This window comes from Parasteatoda tepidariorum, chromosome 9 (assembly GCF_982258835.1).
Source record: "Parasteatoda tepidariorum strain Cologne lab strain chromosome 9, Ptep-v5.0, whole genome shotgun sequence".
Lineage (NCBI taxonomy): Eukaryota > Metazoa > Arthropoda > Arachnida > Araneae > Theridiidae > Parasteatoda > Parasteatoda tepidariorum.
Window position 1 is genome coordinate 84348058 of NC_141763.1, and position 24255 is coordinate 84372312.

Below are 24255 nucleotides of genomic sequence, written 5' to 3' on the forward strand. Positions count from 1 at the left end.
TTTTTTTCTTGTCTCTTTATGTACAGTGCGCAAAAAATTAATAAACGAAGCCTCCTGAGTAACTTTTTATCTAATGATCGGATCTACATGTTCTAGAACTCAATCTTAACGGTTTTAGGGGGTGACCTCAAATATGCAAATTAATTGAGTGCAGACACTATTTTAGGTTACGAAATCAGACACAAAAACGTATTTTTTCTGAACATACTTACTTGTTTTCCAATGTATTCGGATTTGTGACCTACAAAATATAGGGATAGCCACAATATGGGATATATGGTCCTAAGAGTTTGCACAGAAGAGCGATCCAAAGTTTAGACCCCCTCAATGTTAAGTTTACTTCTTGCGTAATCATCGTATCTCGCGAACTTTAAATCGAATTGAAACATTTTTGCACATAATTATAAGATTTGTTTATCCAAAGATAAATACATGAAAAATATAACTTCTACTAAATATTTTTTTATTATTATTTGACTTAATAATAGTAGAAAAAAAGATTTAAACAGTAAGGTATACAATTTTTTATACATAATTTTAAAGAATGCAACTTTAAACGACGCATTTCAAAATTCGAGCAAAATCTGTGAAATTTTTCCTGAGAAATCCAATTTTGAAAAATATTAAATTAGATTTCTCAAGAACTTTTCGACCAATTTCATACAAATTTTGTATTTTGAACTTGAAAATAGCCTTCTTAAAATTATGTAAGAAGTTGTATACCTTACAATTTAAAAAATTTTTTCGACTATTATTAAATAAAATAATAAAAAAATAATAAATATTTAATAAAAGTCTTATTTTGCATAGATTTTTACATAGATCTTTGGCTAAACGAATTTTATAATTGTGAGAAAAATTTTTTTCAATTCGTTTTATAAGTTCTCGTGATATGGTGAATTAAGCAAAAAGTAAAATTATCATAAGTGTCTGAAACGTTGGGTCACTCTTCTGACCAACATATAGAGACAAGATATGATACAGTTCTTAATGTATGCGTAAATGTTGCACAACTATTAGTTATGCATCATTTTATGGCTTTATTTTAAAAATTATTAATTTTTAAAATTTATAAATACTGTTTAAATTTTATAACTAATATTTAAAACAAAGTATTTTTTATAACTGATCTATAAAAGTGAAAGGGCACCATGCTGAAATTATGTGATAAATGATGAAATTAAAAAAGCTTTTAATAATCATGTGCTCATTTATTTTTCATGTGTTGAACAACTGCAGAATATCATATGACGTACCAAAACTGCTCGATAATCAAATCAAGTTTTATGAAGATGGTTCTCTTAATATTAGTTTTAATTTTTTTTAAAAAAAAACTATTTGCTACATATAAATTTGTGTTTTTCATACGGGTGTTCAAAAATCATCAAATATTTTGAGAACGCTACGCTGATTTGTCTACAAATTATGGTATAGAAATCTGGTCACTTGGCTGCAAGTTTTGGCTTTTTAATGTTAATTTCCCTTTTTCTAGCATTTCACCTTATCTTTACTAAGGATGTAGTTAGAATGTAAGATAGCTGAAACAATTTTGTTTGTAAGATATGCAAAATTTCACACCATTTCAAACTATTTTATAGTAAATAAAAAAATATATAGTTTAAACGGCTTTCGCCAACTAATTTTTAAATATTTTTTTAAAAAGTTGGATTCTGAAGTTTTTAATTTCTCAAGAGCTATTCAACTGAATATTTCAAATTTGTATTTTGGGACGGGAATAGCCTGGTTGGTAGAGCACTGGGCCCATGTCCAACAGTTCGTGGGTTCGATCCCAGATCGACTGAAGACTCCCCGTGTAGTAAATTATAACTGATGCACGTGAAATCTGTCTAGTCGCAAAGTCCTCCATGTTCCCATAACAAATCAATACCCCTGGGGTTACCGATCCAGGAGTTTCCTTGTCTTCTCAATTGGTTCAAAATTACAAGGCTACGAAGTTGAACATTAATAGTCGTAAACCCAGAATTTGGTTGGCTGTTCAACGACGGATGTAAAATATAAAATTAGTACTTTGTCATTTCAAATTAATTTTGTACTTTTTCGTTTAAAATGAAACACAAATCATTTCACCTCACCATTCAAATTTTCTCGATCATTAAAAAAACGAAATTGTTAGAAAAAATAAAAAATTATGAAACATTATTTTTGCCATAGATGTATTTTCGAATGATAGAATTTAATAAAGCCGAAAAAAGTTAAATTAACAATAAAAAAGCTAAACTCTCTACCACTTTTCAAAATAAATTAATGGGAGCATATTTTTTAGACTGTAGTTACCAACCCTTCCGAACGCTCTTCTTTGAGTTTCAGAAATCCAAATTCGATGAAAAGAAATACACTGTAAAAAATCCTGGATTAAATTAAGGTTAATAATTCTGGTACTGTGAGTTCCGGTACTTCTAACCGTAAAATCAATTTTCCCCGAAACAGGACACGGAAAAAAAATCTGATATACCGTAACTTTTACAGTATAATTACCGTAAAATCAGTCTAAATAAGTCAACATTAGTATAAAAATTAAGGTATAATATTTTGCAGTAAAACTGGATTTTGTGCCAATGCCGTAATTTGATCCAGAATTTTTTATAGTATATGCTTATTCGGAGGAAGTATTTCTTAAAATATCGCCCGTACATAAAAGAAGGCATTATTAACCCTGTGAACATTAGGATTGTACCTTAGTTCCTGAAAATCCGATCATCAGATCAAAAATAATTAACCCCTTAACGATTTTCAAGAAAACGGTCATAAAAGTGCCTATTTTTTGGCTTTTGTATTTGTATTACGTATTTGATTTGTGCTGCAACTAGTTTAAAATAAACTAACTATCTACAATTACCCTAAAAATATCCTGGTACTGCCATCAGGTGTGTAAAATGAGAAACAAAATGTTTTCCTGGAAAAAGAAATGAATTAGTTTTATTCTTATTGGAGCGTTACTACTGAACACTCCAGCCCGTCAATATCACGGGAGCGAGAAATAGCAGGCGAAATCTCACCCCGTCATTTTCACGGGAGCGAAAAGGTTCACCGTTTTCAGTTTTAAAATCAGTACAATGTACTATGTACAAGTAAGAGATTTCCTTTGATCATGAAAGTATGTTGACTTAGATTCTCAAACAAATGTCAGTGATATCTATGAGAGTGCTTTAAAGATTCTAGAATGGCCGTTGTTCTGACAGTTACTCATTTGGAATTTTTTTTCTCTTGTCTACGAAGGACTTGACTACTGGTGTTAAAAAAGAGAAGAACGCAGACACAAAACTAAAAGCCATCAAGAGGTAGTACACTCCTTTATAAGACCCCAGTGTTCCTCTGAAGTAGCCTGAAACATTGAAACATTGAAATAATATCTTTTGAATATATATATATATATATATATATATATATATATATATATATATATATATATATATATATATATATACATATATATATACATATATATATATATATATATATATATATACATATATATATATATATATATATATATATATATATATATATATAATATATATATAATATATATATATATATATATATATATATATATATATATATATATATATATATATATATATATATATATATATAATATATATATATATATATATATATATATATATATATATAAGTTCATAACAAAGAAAACAAAGAAAAATAATAGACAAATGAAAAGGGGGGGGGGATAATAAGTAAAAAAATAACAAACAACAGTTAATTTGAAAAAAAAGAAAAGAAAAAAAAATTAATAAATAAAAATTTTAATTAAAAAACCAGAAAAAAAGATAGAATCTTTTCTTCAGCCCACACGATTATATCCGCAAAACAGAGTGCTTTCTGAAATTGTATCAATAAAGCCAAAGCTAAATATATTAATACAATAGTGTGAGGAGCACTCAAAAAAATTTTTTAAAAAATAACAACAAATAAAATAGATCACAAAAAGTACAAATAAGAAAAATAACATGTAAAAACAGATAATAAAATAAAATAAAAAGAAAAAACATTAAAAAGGGGGGACTATAAAGCGAGCAGCAAAATCAGATCAACTTACTTGGACGGATATTTTTCAAGAATGATTTAAAAATGTTTTCGCAGAAGGATTGCCAGATTACAACTTTCTTCGTGTTTTCTTGTATTTATTTATTTATTTATTATATATATATATATATATATATATATATATATATATATATATATATATATATATATATATATATATATATATATATATATATATATATATATATATATATATATATATATATACAGTTACATACATACATACATATATATATATATATATATATATATATATATATATATATATATATATACAGTTACATACATACATATATATATATATATATATATATATATATATATATATATATATATATATATATATATATATGTATGTATGTATGTATACAAAACAAAAAAATTAAACAAAGCAAAAAAAAACATTAAAAGAAAAAAAAACGAAGAAAATTACAGAAATGTAAAAAAAATTTTAGATGATTATTTAAGAATATTATTTTAAAAAAAATTTTCAAAAAAATTAAAAAGTCGAAAAACAAAATAATGAAAAGATATAATCTCGTCATCAGCTCACACGATTATATCCGCGAAAATGAGTGCTTTCTAATATTGTATTTATGTAGCCGAAGCAAAATATAACAATAGTGTGAGAAGCAACTAAAAATTTAAACAAAAATAGAACAAATTAAGTAAAAAATACAAAATAAAACATATCAAGTAAAAATAGAAAATTAAAAGCAAAGAAAAAAATTCCGAAATAAATACAAAATTTAACATATTAAGTAATTAACGAATTCAGATGAACTTACACATCCCGGTATCTTTCAGAAATGATTTTAAATATTTTCGTAACAAGTTTGCCAAATTACACAATATGAAAACAGAAAGGTGAATTTGAGGATAGAGGGAACTTTTTATAGCGCATTCTTACTGAAGTACGGAAGAACGTTTGATTTGTTAGTTACCTTTTATAAAACTTACTAATTGTTTCCTAATTTTCTTTTTGTTTTATATATATATATATATATATATATATATATATATATATATATATATATATATATATATATATATATATATATATATATATATATATATATATATATATATATATATATATGTATGTATATATATATATATATATATATATATATATATATATATATATATATATATATATATATATATATATATATATATATGTATGTATATATATATATATATATATATATATATATATATATATATATATATATATATATATATATATATATATATATATATATATATATATATATATATATATATATATATATATATATATATATATATATATATATAGGTCCACAATATATTGGGATCATATTTCCCAGATTGCTGCTACCCCCTACATTTTGGGGGTCAGAAATCCAAATCCGTCGAAAAAAAAGTATGTTTATTTAGGGGAAGTACGTTATATTACTTATTTCTATTTATTTCATTAAAAATAGCATTTAAATAAAGCATTAGAATTCCATGCAATTAGTTTATCTATGTTAAATTTAAATACCTTCCTTTTATTGTTTAAGTCGCAGATATTTTCTTCCCTTTTTAATACTTGAATCCGAAAAATTTAATTTAATTTTATCATCATGATTACGAAGCGAGATTAATTCCTGGGAAAAAATATTATTTAACAAAATTGCGTAATTTTTTTTTAAATTGTTTTTTTTAAAGATAGTTAAATCATTAATAAATCTAAAAACATGTTCAATATCAAAAGTATATTTTTTTTCATATAAGGCGTAAAAATAAGTTAGCTAGGATTGACAAAAAATGTATCGTTTTTTATAGTTCATCGCATCAAAATAGATATTAACTGTACTTAGCATTAATCAACATGAAAATGGCAAAAATGGCATAACTTTGTTTATTTCAATTAACACATATTACTAATTTAATTATGCATAGATATCAATAATAATAAGGTGAAAACAAAAACGTATTGTTTCTCCCTTAACTTTGCTCTTTAGAACATAGATTATTTATATCAATAAATACTTATTACTAACATTCCAACTTTAAGTAAGCATCTCTGTTGTCAATAAAAGTATGGAGATTTTTTACGTTTCTTCTTCACAAATAAGTACCTTAAGTTCATTAATTTTGCTTTTTAGTGTTTAGTTTATTTCTTTTATTTCAACATGCGTATATTTCCTTAATTAATTAAACCTGATTGACACCAATAATAGTATGACGATATTCTACCTTTTACTTAAACGAATTAATACCACTTTTTCATTAATTGTCTTTGAAAACATAACTATTTTCTTTTCGTTTCAATTACTGTTGGTTTTAAATTATTTACTTAAAAAAAACGTTTTTAAAAAAACTACTATAATGAAATAAACACGCGGTATCAGATAACCTAATTTAGTGACGTATAGCACGTGTGCTAACACATTAATATTGTTCATTGAATTTATCTGACATAGAGAAGAAAGAAATAATCATGCATTGAAGTACTTGCAATAAATTCTCTTTTTTATCAAATAGAGTTATAAGCTGGTAAATATCACTGTGATGCTATCTCTCTATTCTAAAAAAAAGTTTTTGCAGTTAATTTTGTCCCCTGAAAAACTTTTTAACTACGTGATGAAAATCTAAGATTAAGGAATCAATTCATTCAGAATCTTTCAGGGAAGACATTTAGGGCATTCAAATCTTTTACATAATTTTAAATTTTTATTTATTTTAGTTTTAAAGCACGATTTTGCAGTTAATAATGAAGAATAACCGCCGTTCACAACAGCCAATCACATGTCTGAAAACGGCAAGCTTAAAAAAGCGATTTACAAGTCTGAATTTTCTTTTTCAAAGATGCAACCAATCACAAAATAGTTAGAATTTCATTCTTCAGTTTTACAACATCTCAACTTATTTCGTATTGATTAATCTGATTATTTGTTTTCTAAAACGTTAATTCGTAAGTTTAATCTGGTTTTAAATCTTAATTCGATTTGTTTATTTACAAGTAATGCCTAAAAAGAAAAGACCTAACATTACTAAAAAGTCGCAACTCAATGCGAAAGCTAATCGAAAGCGGGAAAAACGTAAACTTCATAGTATAGAAGAAAATAATGCTCTTTTGCTTATACAACCTAATGATGATTCAACTAACAAAAAAAAAGTTAAACTAACAAAGGTTGAGCTAAAAGAGAATGTGTGTAATTGCTACACAGTCGCAACAACATCGACTTCCATTTGCCCACATCAAACCAGACCTGTAAATACAGAAAATGTGGTTGGAATGCACACTGTACCAATTCGCTTTCGCAATGTTGACAATGATATGGACCAAAATCCTAATCCACCTATTTTAAAATCAAAACAACATGAGTTTGCTGGTGATTTATCGAAATTGTTACCTATCAAAGTGGCAAAACATAGTCTTGGCAAAATGTTTTCAAAATGCAGTTATTGTGGAGCTTTGAGATTTGCTTCTGCAAAAGGGCGCTCTGTTAATTCTTGCTGCCATAATGATAACATACATATACCTCCGCTGCATGAATATCCTTTATTTTTGAAAAACTTACTTCTTTCTGATGAGCAAGAAGCAAAATTATTTAGGCAAAATATCCGTGTATACAATTCATCATTTGCGTTTGCCACTTTTAGTGCTAAATTTCTTCAAGATGAAAGCAGAGGTCCACCGTTGATAAAAATTCAAGGACAAGTATATCACCATGCGACAACATCCCTAAATTCAGCAACCAATGCTCCAAGGAATGGACAAATATATATTTATGACAGTGTTGAGGAGGCTATTAAACTACGCATGAATTTAGACAATCAAAAAATCGATTGTCTTAATACTAACTTCATTAATCACATCATATTATCACCGCAAAATGATGAAGTTAACAAAGTTAATGAAAATATTTTATCACGTGTGCCAGGTGAAGAGGTTATAAGTTATAGTATTGATAAGGCCACACTATATGGAGTAGATAAATCAGACGGGAGAGAAGAAGAAGCTACTTTAAGGTATTCTATTGAATATTTAAACTCCATAAATCTCCCGGGACTGCCACCTCATCAGCTCAAATTAAAAGTTGGATGCATTGTAATGCTGATCAGGAACATATCTATTGTTGATGGCCTTTGCAATGGAACTCGATTGACTGTTCTTAAAATAGGGAAAAGAGTATTGACTTGCCAAATTGCTACTGGTAATAAAAATGGTAGTATTGTCAATCTTCCAAGAATAGAATTAAATACATTATCAAGTAATTCTTCCTTACCATTTGTGCTTTATCGATGACAATTTCCTGTTAGATTAGCTTATGCCTTAACAATTAATAAGACCTTCGATAAAGTTGGGCTATATATTGAACGGCCTATTTTTTCTCATGGTCAATTATATGTGGCATTGTCAAGATGCACAACGAAGGAGAACATTAAAATATTTATTAAAGATGATCCTGTCATTAACAATATTGTATATAGAGAAATATTATAACATATATATATAATGTCAAATTTATAAATGTATTTAGCGTAAAGAAAATGCTATTGGTGCATTGTTTATTTTAATTCCGCAAAATTAATGTTTTCATTTATAGTTATTTTGCTGAATATTATTAAAATATTTTTTTAAAAATTACCCTGTTCTTAACAATATTGCTTATTGAAAAATATTATAGTGTTTGCATATATATATATATATATATATATATATATATATATATATATATATATATATATATATATATATATATATATATATATATATATATATATATATATATATATATATATATATATATATATATATATATATATATATATATATATATATATATATATATATATATATATATATATATATATATATATATATATATTGAATTAAATGTGTTAAAAATATATTCATTTCTTTGGGACAAAGTCTGTATTATTGTGATTATCATTTTTTTTAAACAAGTTTCATATTAAGATTATATCTGCACATTGATGTTAATTTCTGACAATTTTGGCTCATTTAGAGAACAAATAGGACATAGAAGCAACTGTAGTCAACGAAAAAAAGTGACATTGATATTGACACACTGCTTATTCTACATTTAAGAAAATTAATTCTTTTCGATGATAACAGTTAATATTCAGTTTAATATTGAAATATATGAAATCAAAGCATTCTTGGTTTTGCGAAGCAAACCAAGCAAGAATTGCGAAGCAATTCTCCGGGGGTTGGCGAGCGTCAGCGAGCAGGGGGCGGAGCCCTCTAGTTTTTAAAATATTTGAAAAATTAAATCGTCTGCAGTTAAGTTTGAAACAATGGTGAACCCTTAACAAATCAGACAATTCTGTTCCATTTTTCGTTCATTTTGCTCTCACAGCTCGTCGTAGAATGTTCTAATATGCACCATCACCTTCCTCGTGCTTCGAACTATCTGTATTGCAAATTCCATCACTTTCAGTTGGATGGCTTATGTTGAAGGACACACAAACAGACATTAATTTATATATAGATCGATATATCTCGAGGAATTGAGCTTGTTTCTTAATCATGAAGATAACATTGATTTAAATTTTTGGATTTAAGTATTACGAAAGCAGATACAATCGACGTGGTTGACCTTTATGATAAAGGAAATAATTTTAAGTGTGTAAACATACTAATTGCACGGAGTTCCAATATTTTCATAAACAGTTTTGTTAACAAATATAAATATAACTATTTAAAATTTTTTAAATATATGTATTAAATATCACGAATTTGAGCTTTAAACCTACCTACGACTGGAGCTTTGGCGAAACATAGTAAACCATATGGTAAAAATCTGGATGCCATTGCCATGCTTTGTTTATCTTTATCAATGCTGTCATAGATCATTCCCGGAAAAGTAGATCTCACAGCTCCTGATACAAACCCATATATCATGACTGCTATCAAAGTCAGAATGAAGTTGTAAGACCATTCTATGAACTCAGAATCAAGTCCTAAGATAACAAAGCACAAAGCAGCATAGTTGGCCCTCGTCATGAACTTTCGATCAACAACCCAGTTTAAGCTTAAATTGCCAATCATTTCAGCAACAGGAAGGAACATCACAAAATACAAAGACAAATCAGGATGTATCCCTTTGTCTATGCCGAAATCCATGATTACTGCCCAGTTTAATGTGTTCACAAACGCGTGTAAACTATTAACTATCATTATACAGTAAAATGCGGGATCTGTAAATAAATGTTTTAATTGCCACGACACTGGTTTTTTGTTGTTCGCTTTGGGTGTTTTTTTGTTAACAGCCCTCAATTCATTCTGGTTTTTACATTCGATTTCATACTCTGTTCTACAAAGTTCCGAATCATTATCTTTATTCGGTGCATGTTCTTCGAATTTGATTTTTTCAGAAAAGCGCACCAGTTCCACGTCTGAAGACCGCTGAAAGTCTTTTTGTTTCTTCTCAATTGGAAAGTAGTGAACTTGTTCACTGTTATTTAATTTTGATAAAGTTGATAAATTCTTTTCATTTTGATCTATACAAAACTCGTGGTCCTTTACATTCGGAATATCTTCTATTGATTTATCATTTGTGTTTGTTTTCATATGTTTGTCAATAACATTAATTCTCGCAGATTGCAGTTCGCCATTTTGTTTCTCTTCGTCGGAAACAAAACCTAAATTTTCGAAATGAGTGTTCGTTTCTGAGATTATGGAAACATCAGGAACTGGCTTTTCGTGTTCTTTCGGCTTAGATACAAGTTTTATTTCCTCATTTCTCGGGTTCTTTAAAACTATACACGCAGGAACGCAGTTAAGAACGATTGCAGCGAGAATCAAGAACATTCCAGATGCGCCATATTCATCAACTAGATACTGGACTACTGGCGACATTACTACAGCTCCTAAACAGCATCCAGCCATGTTTATTCCATTGATCATATTGAAATTTTTGTTGAAATGTTGTCTTAAGATTGTTGGCAGCAATGTATGAGCAAAAGCAAATCCAATACCTTGAAAAGAGAAATTAATTATTTATAACTGGTCCCTTTTAATTCATATCTTATACTAAAGATAAAACTCTCTATGCATATGGTGTTCTCTGAGTTCTTGGTTTTAATACAAAATTGCTTCGACAGATGGCGTTGTAAGTCACTTCTGCCATTTTTTTCCTACGGGTTCATGTTTATTCCTCCTATGATATGAGTCCTATCACTACATATGATTGTGGCTTACAGTGGATTCATTGAAAGTATCATTATGAAATTTTCACACATTGAAAGATTTCAAAAATTTGCTTTGTGTTTTTTTGTTGTTTTCCTCTTTTTTACAGGTTAAATACTTGATGCGCCATCTGTCTTAATATTTTTAACGATAACTTTTGCGCAAAATAAATACCCGATCCCGAAAATTCGCAATCATGGGAATTTGCGCAACTTCAATACGGAGCCAAGTCAAACCTTATTACTGGGCATATTAATCACTTGAGTATACGATATTAAAGTTATACTTTAAAGGAAATAAGACTTAAATTAATACCTTTATACTGCTACAGAAAATTTACACTACATCATGATTTAAAGTGCAACTACAATGTTTAAACAGCCAAAATGAAAATGATCCAGAAAATGTTTGATTCAAGATGCATAAAAAGTTCACATATACACATAGAATTAACCACTTCGGCCATAGCGTCTTAGTACTCAAACACATCTTTACATTGCTCTATATTCTTTAAGAATATTAACGGCGAGACATAGTATAATATAAGCATGAAAAGAAGAACACTATTGAATTTGTTCAATAGATGGCAGCAGGTCCGAAACAGAAAAAATAAAAAAAGCTTCGACCCATTTGCCGCTGAAATGGAATCTTGATTAGTTTCGAAAATATTTTTATATTTAACTCCATGCATCTTAAAAATATTATATAGTAAAAATTAGATTCTTTGCGTCTTATTCAGTGTTTTTACCAGAGAAAGTAATTGGGAATTGAATTGCAAATGGAAATCTAATATGTGTTCTACTTGATAGGGCATCAGTTCTTCGAGCTAAGTGTAATTTTATAGTTAATACTTTTTCCTTTAATAGAACATCAGGTGCCTATTAATACAAAGCTTGAGTTTTTTTTTAGTTTTTTTTATTGAATGGATCAATAGTTTTTCTAAAATATGAATAATTTAGAAATTTAAAGATTAAAGATTTTCATTGAATAAATATAATTCCTTTGACATATCTCCTTCTAATGTATGTACAGATTTACATACATACATACATATATATATATATATATATATATATATATATATATATATATATATATATATATATATATATATATATATATATATATATATATATATATATATATATATATATATATATATATATATATATATATATATGTAATACAAAAATTAAATACTTTTGTATTAATAAAAGCATTAAAACTTCATTCGTTTTCATAAAATATCTTTAGTAAAAGATAAGGGTAGAAATTCTATTTTGGGACTTCAAGGCTAAAAACATGCCAATGAATAATAATTAGATTTATACTTCAAAAGAGAAGTTATTTTAAGATCTTTCACTTCCATATAAGGAAAGATTAAACGATTTGCTTTGAGTAATAAATAAATTTGATGAGGCGTAAGAATACAGAAAAAGGCATATGACTGGGCCTCATTACAACTAAAAATCATCCTATAAAATGCAGGAGCAATGTTTTTGCGTGACTTTTTGGTGTATAATGTTTACAAACTAAACTCCGTCGGATCTGACTGGAACTTTGTCCCCCCTCTCCAGCCGGGAGAGCGGGGATGTGACTTCGGCTTCACGATCTATTTAGTAAATAAAATCTTGTGCACAACATGTTCTCATTATTCCTGCTTTCTTGACAAATAAATCCACCAAAATATAGGGGTTGTTGCCCTTATATTAGAAGCCGGCAGGATAGTTGCTTGCGGAGGAAATTTACGCATTTCTATCTCAAAAATTAAGATTAGCGGAGCCCGGCTGGGACTTCGGAAAAATCAGCGGTGAAAAAATGCATCGAAAATATTGAATATCTCATTCGCATGGACAGTTGAAAATTTATAAAGTCAAATTTTTCTGCAACTCATGGTAATTAATAATTCATCGAGTATCTTCAACAAAAGGCAAATTCTTTAATCGTCAAACTTTTCATTTGTTTAAATGATACCTACATCCAGTGGTACTTTCCGTTCGTGTACTACCTTCCGTTTGTGTATGCTGCATTTTATGACTAACGTTCTGAAGGCGAAGGATGCAACTAGAGAGTTGAGCTTCAATATTTCACCACCCTTGGACTCCCCACTGCTTTGGATTTAATCGTCGATGAAGTGTTATTACACTCCGGAATGGTTTACGATGGTCTACTTAGATGTTCGACATTCCCATGCCTCCTACTCAGAACTCAAAGAAAATTAAGCTTCAATTTATGCTCAATTATTTAGCTTTAAAAAGAATAATTTTTTCCTATCAACTTATATGTGATGTAGTGGCTTTCAAGATATATTTTGGATTAATTCGAACTTTATACATCTACGTATCCTTTAAATATTTTTTTTTAAAACATTTATTTCTTTGATTTTTATTGATTAATTAGATCATGATTTTAAATTTTTTTCTCTTACTTGATGTTTTAATTGAAACTATTATTTTTTATACATTGATCGTATTTACTGTTGAAATGTTTTTTTTCGTGAGAAATGTTTATTTTTAGTGAATTGGTTTTGATTGGCATAAAAAATGTTCGAGAAATTATTTTCATATATATTGTTTTATGTGATACAGTTTCTAAGATTTATTGATTAGTTGAATTTATATTTTTGTTTCACATAGTGTTTAGGGTGAAGATAAAAATGCCATTAAAATATTCTTATTTTGAGTGCAATTGCGGTGTGGTAGAAATTAGAAATTAAATCAAGAAATGATATAACTAATACAAATAGTTTAGAAAATGAATAAAATATCTGTTTTAAGAATTTGAATTAAAATGTGAAACCAGACATTAATGCTTGAGTCCAGCGTTATTAAATAGTTCATAGCTCGGTTCTAGCTCAGAGATTTCCATAAATAAACAAAGCTTCTTATTGCTGAGAGTTAATTCCAACAAAAGGATAGGAGGGTGATGGAACACGGATTGAAATGTATTAGTAACTGAAGACACTCAAAATAAATACAAAAAAAAAAAAAGGAAAGAAATTTATAAAATTCTTACTTTTTAAGACTTGGTCAAAACTAAATATTCCTATTAAAAAATGTGAAAAATTAAATGTTACCCAAACAAAAGGACAGTTAACACTTAACAAAATTTGCGAGTTTCCCTTATTACGATAGGCGAAAATTTTAACTCAGTTAAGTTTTTATACTTGATACTGATTTTCCATATGCTTTAGTAGGGTTGTAGACTTGCAAAGATTTTTGTTTGTTTATTGATTGTGTCGGGCCAGTTGTTATTCTATTTGGTAAGAGACTGATCATCTCTGCTAATTCTAAAAGTGACAACTTATCTTTGCACATAAAACAGCAGAAATCTCAAAATGTTAAGGTTAAAAATGGTGAAAAAGATGTTTCAAAAAAGTAAACATCGAAAAAAGAAAAGAATGATGTTTCAATAAAAGTAAGCATCGAAAAATAGAATGTTAAGGATGTTTCAGTAAAAGTAAACATCAAAAAATAGAAAGAAAGAATGTCCAAAAAGTTCATTATCAGGTTAATACCGACGAAAAAATATGTAAAGGGTAACAAAAACAAAAAAGAAAAGGAAAAATAGGAAAAAGAAAGAATGACCAAGATTACAAAAAATAAATAAAATGAAAAAGTAAGAAAACGAAATTTTGAAATAATACAGAATTTCATTTAGTAAATAACCCCATTAACCATACAGAATCTTAAATTCTGATTAAATGACACTTGTTGTCCAGTTCGTTTTGCATAAAAATTTTGTATATTTTTGTGTAAAAAAATTTTGAAAAGTTTTTTAAAATAATTATATAAAATGTTTAAATTTTTCTTTCTGTTTAGTTCACTAAATAGATAAATTGTATTATTATGTTTTTATTGTTGTTGCTGTAAATAATTTTTTTCATATAGGAAAAATGTTATTTATAGTAGGAAAGGGGACAGTCATACCTACTTAAACTTTAAAAATTCATAGTATTCAAAATTTTATAATTTTTTTTTGGCTTACCAAAAAACTTTTTTTGGGGGGGATGTAATACAAAAATTAAATACTTTTGTATTAATAAAAGCATTAAAACTTCATTCGTTTTCATAAAATATCTTTAGTAAAAGATAAGGGTAGAAATTCTATTTTGGGACTTCAAGGCTAAAAACATGCCAATGAATAATAATTAGATTTATACTTCAAAAGAGAAGTTATTTTAAGTTATTTTAAGAGAAGTTATATTAGAAGCCGGCAGGATAGTTGCTTGCGGAGGAAATTTACGCATTTCTATCTCAAAAATTAAGATTAGCGGAGCCCGGCTGGGACTTCGGAAAAATCAGCGGTGAAAAAATGCATCGAAAATATTGAATATCTCATTCGCATGGACAGTTGAAAATTTATAAAGTCAAATTTTTCTGCAACTCATGGTAATTAATAATTCATCGAGTATCTTCAACAAAAGGCAAATTCTTTAATCGTCAAACTTTTCATTTGTTTAAATGATACCTACATCCAGTGGTACTTTCCGTTCGTGTACTACCTTCCGTTTGTGTATGCTGCATTTTATGACTAACGTTCTGAAGGCGAAGGATGCAACTAGAGAGTTGAGCTTCAATATTTCACCACCCTTGGACTCCCCACTGCTTTGGATTTAATCGTCGATGAAGTGTTATTACACTCCGGAATGGTTTACGATGGTCTACTTAGATGTTCGACATTCCCATGCCTCCTACTCAGAACTCAAAGAAAATTAAGCTTCAATTTATGCTCAATTATTTAGCTTTAAAAAGAATAATTTTTTCCTATCAACTTATATGTGATGTAGTGGCTTTCAAGATATATTTTGGATTAATTCGAACTTTATACATCTACGTATCCTTTAAATATTTTTTTTTAAAACATTTATTTCTTTGATTTTTATTGATTAATTAGATCATGATTTTAAATTTTTTTCTCTTACTTGATGTTTTAATTGAAACTATTATTTTTTATACATTGATCGTATTTACTGTTGAAATGTTTTTTTTCGTGAGAAATGTTTATTTTTAGTGAATTGGTTTTGATTGGCATAAAAAATGTTCGAGAAATTATTTTCATATATATTGTTTTATGTGATACAGTTTCTAAGATTTATTGATTAGTTGAATTTATATTTTTGTTTCACATAGTGTTTAGGGTGAAGATAAAAATGCCATTAAAATATTCTTATTTTGAGTGCAATTGCGGTGTGGTAGAAATTAGAAATTAAATCAAGAAATGATATAACTAATACAAATAGTTTAGAAAATGAATAAAATATCTGTTTTAAGAATTTGAATTAAAATGTGAAACCAGACATTAATGCTTGAGTCCAGCGTTATTAAATAGTTCATAGCTCGGTTCTAGCTCAGAGATTTCCATAAATAAACAAAGCTTCTTATTGCTGAGAGTTAATTCCAACAAAAGGATAGGAGGGTGATGGAACACGGATTGAAATGTATTAGTAACTGAAGACACTCAAAATAAATACAAAAAAAAAAAAAGGAAAGAAATTTATAAAATTCTTACTTTTTAAGACTTGGTCAAAACTAAATATTCCTATTAAAAAATGTGAAAAATTAAATGTTACCCAAACAAAAGGACAGTTAACACTTAACAAAATTTGCGAGTTTCCCTTATTACGATAGGCGAAAATTTTAACTCAGTTAAGTTTTTATACTTGATACTGATTTTCCATATGCTTTAGTAGGGTTGTAGACTTGCAAAGATTTTTGTTTGTTTATTGATTGTGTCGGGCCAGTTGTTATTCTATTTGGTAAGAGACTGATCATCTCTGCTAATTCTAAAAGTGACAACTTATCTTTGCACATAAAACAGCAGAAATCTCAAAATGTTAAGGTTAAAAATGGTGAAAAAGATGTTTCAAAAAAGTAAACATCGAAAAAAGAAAAGAATGATGTTTCAATAAAAGTAAGCATCGAAAAATAGAATGTTAAGGATGTTTCAGTAAAAGTAAACATCAAAAAATAGAAAGAAAGAATGTCCAAAAAGTTCATTATCAGGTTAATACCGACGAAAAAATATGTAAAGGGTAACAAAAACAAAAAAGAAAAGGAAAAATAGGAAAAAGAAAGAATGACCAAGATTACAAAAAATAAATAAAATGAAAAAGTAAGAAAACGAAATTTTGAAATAATACAGAATTTCATTTAGTAAATAACCCCATTAACCATACAGAATCTTAAATTCTGATTAAATGACACTTGTTGTCCAGTTCGTTTTGCATAAAAATTTTGTATATTTTTGTGTAAAAAAATTTTGAAAAGTTTTTTAAAATAATTATATAAAATGTTTAAATTTTTCTTTCTGTTTAGTTCACTAAATAGATAAATTGTATTATTATGTTTTTATTGTTGTTGCTGTAAATAATTTTTTTCATATAGGAAAAATGTTATTTATAGTAGGAAAGGGGACAGTCATACCTACTTAAACTTTAAAAATTCATAGTATTCAAAATTTTATAATTTTTTTTTGGCTTACCAAAAAACTTTTTTTGGGGGGGATGTAATACAAAAATTAAATACTTTTGTATTAATAAAAGCATTAAAACTTCATTCGTTTTCATAAAATATCTTTAGTAAAAGATAAGGGTAGAAATTCTATTTTGGGACTTCAAGGCTAAAAACATGCCAATGAATAATAATTAGATTTATACTTCAAAAGAGAAGTTATTTTAAGATCTTTCACTTCCATATAAGGAAAGATTAAACGATTTGCTTTGAGTAATAAATAAATTTGATGAGGCGTAAGAATACAGAAAAAGGCATATGACTGGGCCTCATTACAACTAAAAATCATCCTATAAAATGCAGGAGCAATGTTTTTGCGTGACTTTTTGGTGTATAATGTTTACAAACTAAACTCCGTCGGATCTGACTGGAACTTTGTCCCCCCTCTCCAGCCGGGAGAGCGGGGATGTGACTTCGGCTTCACGATCTATTTAGTAAATAAAATCTTGTGCACAACATGTTCTCATTATTCCTGCTTTCTTGACAAATAAATCCACCAAAATATAGGGGTTGTTGCCCTTATATTAGAAGCCGGCAGGATAGTTGCTTGCGGAGGAAATTTACGCATTTCTATCTCAAAAATTAAGATTAGCGGAGCCCGGCTGGGACTTCGGAAAAATCAGCGGTGAAAAAATGCATCGAAAATATTGAATATCTCATTCGCATGGACAGTTGAAAATTTATAAAGTCAAATTTTTCTGCAACTCATGGTAATTAATAATTCATCGAGTATCTTCAACAAAAGGCAAATTCTTTAATCGTCAAACTTTTCATTTGTTTAAATGATACCTACATCCAGTGGTACTTTCCGTTCGTGTACTACCTTCCGTTTGTGTATGCTGCATTTTATGACTAACGTTCTGAAGGCGAAGGATGCAACTAGAGAGTTGAGCTTCAATATTTCACCACCCTTGGACTCCCCACTGCTTTGGATTTAATCGTCGATGAAGTGTTATTACACTCCGGAATGGTTTACGATGGTCTACTTAGATGTTCGACATTCCCATGCCTCCTACTCAGAACTCAAAGAAAATTAAGCTTCAATTTATGCTCAATTATTTAGCTTTAAAAAGAATAATTTTTTCCTATCAACTTATATGTGATGTAGTGGCTTTCAAGATATATTTTGGATTAATTCGAACTTTATACATCTACGTATCCTTTAAATATTTTTTTTTAAAACATTTATTTCTTTGATTTTTATTGATTAATTAGATCATGATTTTAAATTTTTTTCTCTTACTTGATGTTTTAATTGAAACTATTATTTTTTATACATTGATCGTATTTACTGTTGAAATGTTTTTTTTCGTGAGAAATGTTTATTTTTAGTGAATTGGTTTTGATTGGCATAAAAAATGTTCGAGAAATTATTTTCATATATATTGTTTTATGTGATACAGTTTCTAAGATTTATTGATTAGTTGAATTTATATTTTTGTTTCACATAGTGTTTAGGGTGAAGATAAAAATGCCATTAAAATATTCTTATTTTGAGTGCAATTGCGGTGTGGTAGAAATTAGAAATTAAATCAAGAAATGATATAACTAATACAAATAGTTTAGAAAATGAATAAAATATCTGTTTTAAGAATTTGAATTAAAATGTGAAACCAGACATTAATGCTTGAGTCCAGCGTTATTAAATAGTTCATAGCTCGGTTCTAGCTCAGAGATTTCCATAAATAAACAAAGCTTCTTATTGCTGAGAGTTAATTCCAACAAAAGGATAGGAGGGTGATGGAACACGGATTGAAATGTATTAGTAACTGAAGACACTCAAAATAAATACAAAAAAAAAAAAAGGAAAGAAATTTATAAAATTCTTACTTTTTAAGACTTGGTCAAAACTAAATATTCCTATTAAAAAATGTGAAAAATTAAATGTTACCCAAACAAAAGGACAGTTAACACTTAACAAAATTTGCGAGTTTCCCTTATTACGATAGGCGAAAATTTTAACTCAGTTAAGTTTTTATACTTGATACTGATTTTCCATATGCTTTAGTAGGGTTGTAGACTTGCAAAGATTTTTGTTTGTTTATTGATTGTGTCGGGCCAGTTGTTATTCTATTTGGTAAGAGACTGATCATCTCTGCTAATTCTAAAAGTGACAACTTATCTTTGCACATAAAACAGCAGAAATCTCAAAATGTTAAGGTTAAAAATGGTGAAAAAGATGTTTCAAAAAAGTAAACATCGAAAAAAGAAAAGAATGATGTTTCAATAAAAGTAAGCATCGAAAAATAGAATGTTAAGGATGTTTCAGTAAAAGTAAACATCAAAAAATAGAAAGAAAGAATGTCCAAAAAGTTCATTATCAGGTTAATACCGACGAAAAAATATGTAAAGGGTAACAAAAACAAAAAAGAAAAGGAAAAATAGGAAAAAGAAAGAATGACCAAGATTACAAAAAATAAATAAAATGAAAAAGTAAGAAAACGAAATTTTGAAATAATACAGAATTTCATTTAGTAAATAACCCCATTAACCATACAGAATCTTAAATTCTGATTAAATGACACTTGTTGTCCAGTTCGTTTTGCATAAAAATTTTGTATATTTTTGTGTAAAAAAATTTTGAAAAGTTTTTTAAAATAATTATATAAAATGTTTAAATTTTTCTTTCTGTTTAGTTCACTAAATAGATAAATTGTATTATTATGTTTTTATTGTTGTTGCTGTAAATAATTTTTTTCATATAGGAAAAATGTTATTTATAGTAGGAAAGGGGACAGTCATACCTACTTAAACTTTAAAAATTCATAGTATTCAAAATTTTATAATTTTTTTTTGGCTTACCAAAAAACTTTTTTTGGGGGGGATGTAATACAAAAATTAAATACTTTTGTATTAATAAAAGCATTAAAACTTCATTCGTTTTCATAAAATATCTTTAGTAAAAGATAAGGGTAGAAATTCTATTTTGGGACTTCAAGGCTAAAAACATGCCAATGAATAATAATTAGATTTATACTTCAAAAGAGAAGTTATTTTAAGATCTTTCACTTCCATATAAGGAAAGATTAAACGATTTGCTTTGAGTAATAAATAAATTTGATGAGGCGTAAGAATACAGAAAAAGGCATATGACTGGGCCTCATTACAACTAAAAATCATCCTATAAAATGCAGGAGCAATGTTTTTGCGTGACTTTTTGGTGTATAATGTTTACAAACTAAACTCCGTCGGATCTGACTGGAACTTTGTCCCCCCTCTCCAGCCGGGAGAGCGGGGATGTGACTTCGGCTTCACGATCTATTTAGTAAATAAAATCTTGTGCACAACATGTTCTCATTATTCCTGCTTTCTTGACAAATAAATCCACCAAAATATAGGGGTTGTTGCCCTTATATTAGAAGCCGGCAGGATAGTTGCTTGCGGAGGAAATTTACGCATTTCTATCTCAAAAATTAAGATTAGCGGAGCCCGGCTGGGACTTCGGAAAAATCAGCGGTGAAAAAATGCATCGAAAATATTGAATATCTCATTCGCATGGACAGTTGAAAATTTATAAAGTCAAATTTTTCTGCAACTCATGGTAATTAATAATTCATCGAGTATCTTCAACAAAAGGCAAATTCTTTAATCGTCAAACTTTTCATTTGTTTAAATGATACCTACATCCAGTGGTACTTTCCGTTCGTGTACTACCTTCCGTTTGTGTATGCTGCATTTTATGACTAACGTTCTGAAGGCGAAGGATGCAACTAGAGAGTTGAGCTTCAATATTTCACCACCCTTGGACTCCCCACTGCTTTGGATTTAATCGTCGATGAAGTGTTATTACACTCCGGAATGGTTTACGATGGTCTACTTAGATGTTCGACATTCCCATGCCTCCTACTCAGAACTCAAAGAAAATTAAGCTTCAATTTATGCTCAATTATTTAGCTTTAAAAAGAATAATTTTTTCCTATCAACTTATATGTGATGTAGTGGCTTTCAAGATATATTTTGGATTAATTCGAACTTTATACATCTACGTATCCTTTAAATATTTTTTTTTAAAACATTTATTTCTTTGATTTTTATTGATTAATTAGATCATGATTTTAAATTTTTTTCTCTTACTTGATGTTTTAATTGAAACTATTATTTTTTATACATTGATCGTATTTACTGTTGAAATGTTTTTTTTCGTGAGAAATGTTTATTTTTAGTGAATTGGTTTTGATTGGCATAAAAAATGTTCGAGAAATTATTTTCATATATATTGTTTTATGTGATACAGTTTCTAAGATTTATTGATTAGTTGAATTTATATTTTTGTTTCACATAGTGTTTAGGGTGAAGATAAAAATGCCATTAAAATATTCTTATTTTGAGTGCAATTGCGGTGTGGTAGAAATTAGAAATTAAATCAAGAAATGATATAACTAATACAAATAGTTTAGAAAATGAATAAAATATCTGTTTTAAGAATTTGAATTAAAATGTGAAACCAGACATTAATGCTTGAGTCCAGCGTTATTAAATAGTTCATAGCTCGGTTCTAGCTCAGAGATTTCCATAAATAAACAAAGCTTCTTATTGCTGAGAGTTAATTCCAACAAAAGGATAGGAGGGTGATGGAACACGGATTGAAATGTATTAGTAACTGAAGACACTCAAAATAAATACAAAAAAAAAAAAAGGAAAGAAATTTATAAAATTCTTACTTTTTAAGACTTGGTCAAAACTAAATATTCCTATTAAAAAATGTGAAAAATTAAATGTTACCCAAACAAAAGGACAGTTAACACTTAACAAAATTTGCGAGTTTCCCTTATTACGATAGGCGAAAATTTTAACTCAGTTAAGTTTTTATACTTGATACTGATTTTCCATATGCTTTAGTAGGGTTGTAGACTTGCAAAGATTTTTGTTTGTTTATTGATTGTGTCGGGCCAGTTGTTATTCTATTTGGTAAGAGACTGATCATCTCTGCTAATTCTAAAAGTGACAACTTATCTTTGCACATAAAACAGCAGAAATCTCAAAATGTTAAGGTTAAAAATGGTGAAAAAGATGTTTCAAAAAAGTAAACATCGAAAAAAGAAAAGAATGATGTTTCAATAAAAGTAAGCATCGAAAAATAGAATGTTAAGGATGTTTCAGTAAAAGTAAACATCAAAAAATAGAAAGAAAGAATGTCCAAAAAGTTCATTATCAGGTTAATACCGACGAAAAAATATGTAAAGGGTAACAAAAACAAAAAAGAAAAGGAAAAATAGGAAAAAGAAAGAATGACCAAGATTACAAAAAATAAATAAAATGAAAAAGTAAGAAAACGAAATTTTGAAATAATACAGAATTTCATTTAGTAAATAACCCCATTAACCATACAGAATCTTAAATTCTGATTAAATGACACTTGTTGTCCAGTTCGTTTTGCATAAAAATTTTGTATATTTTTGTGTAAAAAAATTTTGAAAAGTTTTTTAAAATAATTATATAAAATGTTTAAATTTTTCTTTCTGTTTAGTTCACTAAATAGATAAATTGTATTATTATGTTTTTATTGTTGTTGCTGTAAATAATTTTTTTCATATAGGAAAAATGTTATTTATAGTAGGAAAGGGGACAGTCATACCTACTTAAACTTTAAAAATTCATAGTATTCAAAATTTTATAATTTTTTTTTGGCTTACCAAAAAACTTTTTTTGGGGGGGATGTAATACAAAAATTAAATACTTTTGTATTAATAAAAGCATTAAAACTTCATTCGTTTTCATAAAATATCTTTAGTAAAAGATAAGGGTAGAAATTCTATTTTGGGACTTCAAGGCTAAAAACATGCCAATGAATAATAATTAGATTTATACTTCAAAAGAGAAGTTATTTTAAGATCTTTCACTTCCATATAAGGAAAGATTAAACGATTTGCTTTGAGTAATAAATAAATTTGATGAGGCGTAAGAATACAGAAAAAGGCATATGACTGGGCCTCATTACAACTAAAAATCATCCTATAAAATGCAGGAGCAATGTTTTTGCGTGACTTTTTGGTGTATAATGTTTACAAACTAAACTCCGTCGGATCTGACTGGAACTTTGTCCCCCCTCTCCAGCCGGGAGAGCGGGGATGTGACTTCGGCTTCACGATCTATTTAGTAAATAAAATCTTGTGCACAACATGTTCTCATTATTCCTGCTTTCTTGACAAATAAATCCACCAAAATATAGGGGTTGTTGCCCTTATATTAGAAACAACCCCTATATTTTGGTGGATTTATTTGTCAAGAAAGCAGGAATAATGAGAACATATTGTGCACAAGATTTTATTTTAGTAAATAGATCGTGAAGCCGAAGTCACATCCCCGCTCTCCCGGCTGGAGAGGGGGGGACAATGTTCCAGTCAGATCCGACGGAGTTTAGTTGGTAAACATTATACACCAAAAAGTCACGCAAAAACATTGCTCCTGCATTTTATAGGATGATTTTTAGTTGTAATGAGGCCCAGTCATATGCCTTTTTCTGTA

At 28.0% G+C, this 24255-nt stretch overlaps 1 protein-coding gene across 1 annotated transcript in view; it reads right to left on the reverse strand.

Moving 5' to 3' along the window:
* Positions 1 to 2859: 2859 nt before the first annotated feature.
* LOC107443790 (putative monocarboxylate transporter 5) overlaps positions 2860 to 24255 on the reverse strand; it is a 31567-nt gene continuing 10171 nt past the window's right edge. The window contains exons 3-4 of the mRNA XM_087152277.1: positions 9844 to 11067; positions 2860 to 3343 (exon numbers count right to left, since the gene is read on the reverse strand). Coding sequence (XP_087008403.1) covers positions 3201 to 3343; positions 9844 to 11067 — 1367 coding nt within the window. The 3' untranslated portion in view covers positions 2860 to 3200. The remainder of the gene's footprint in view (positions 3344 to 9843; positions 11068 to 24255) is intronic.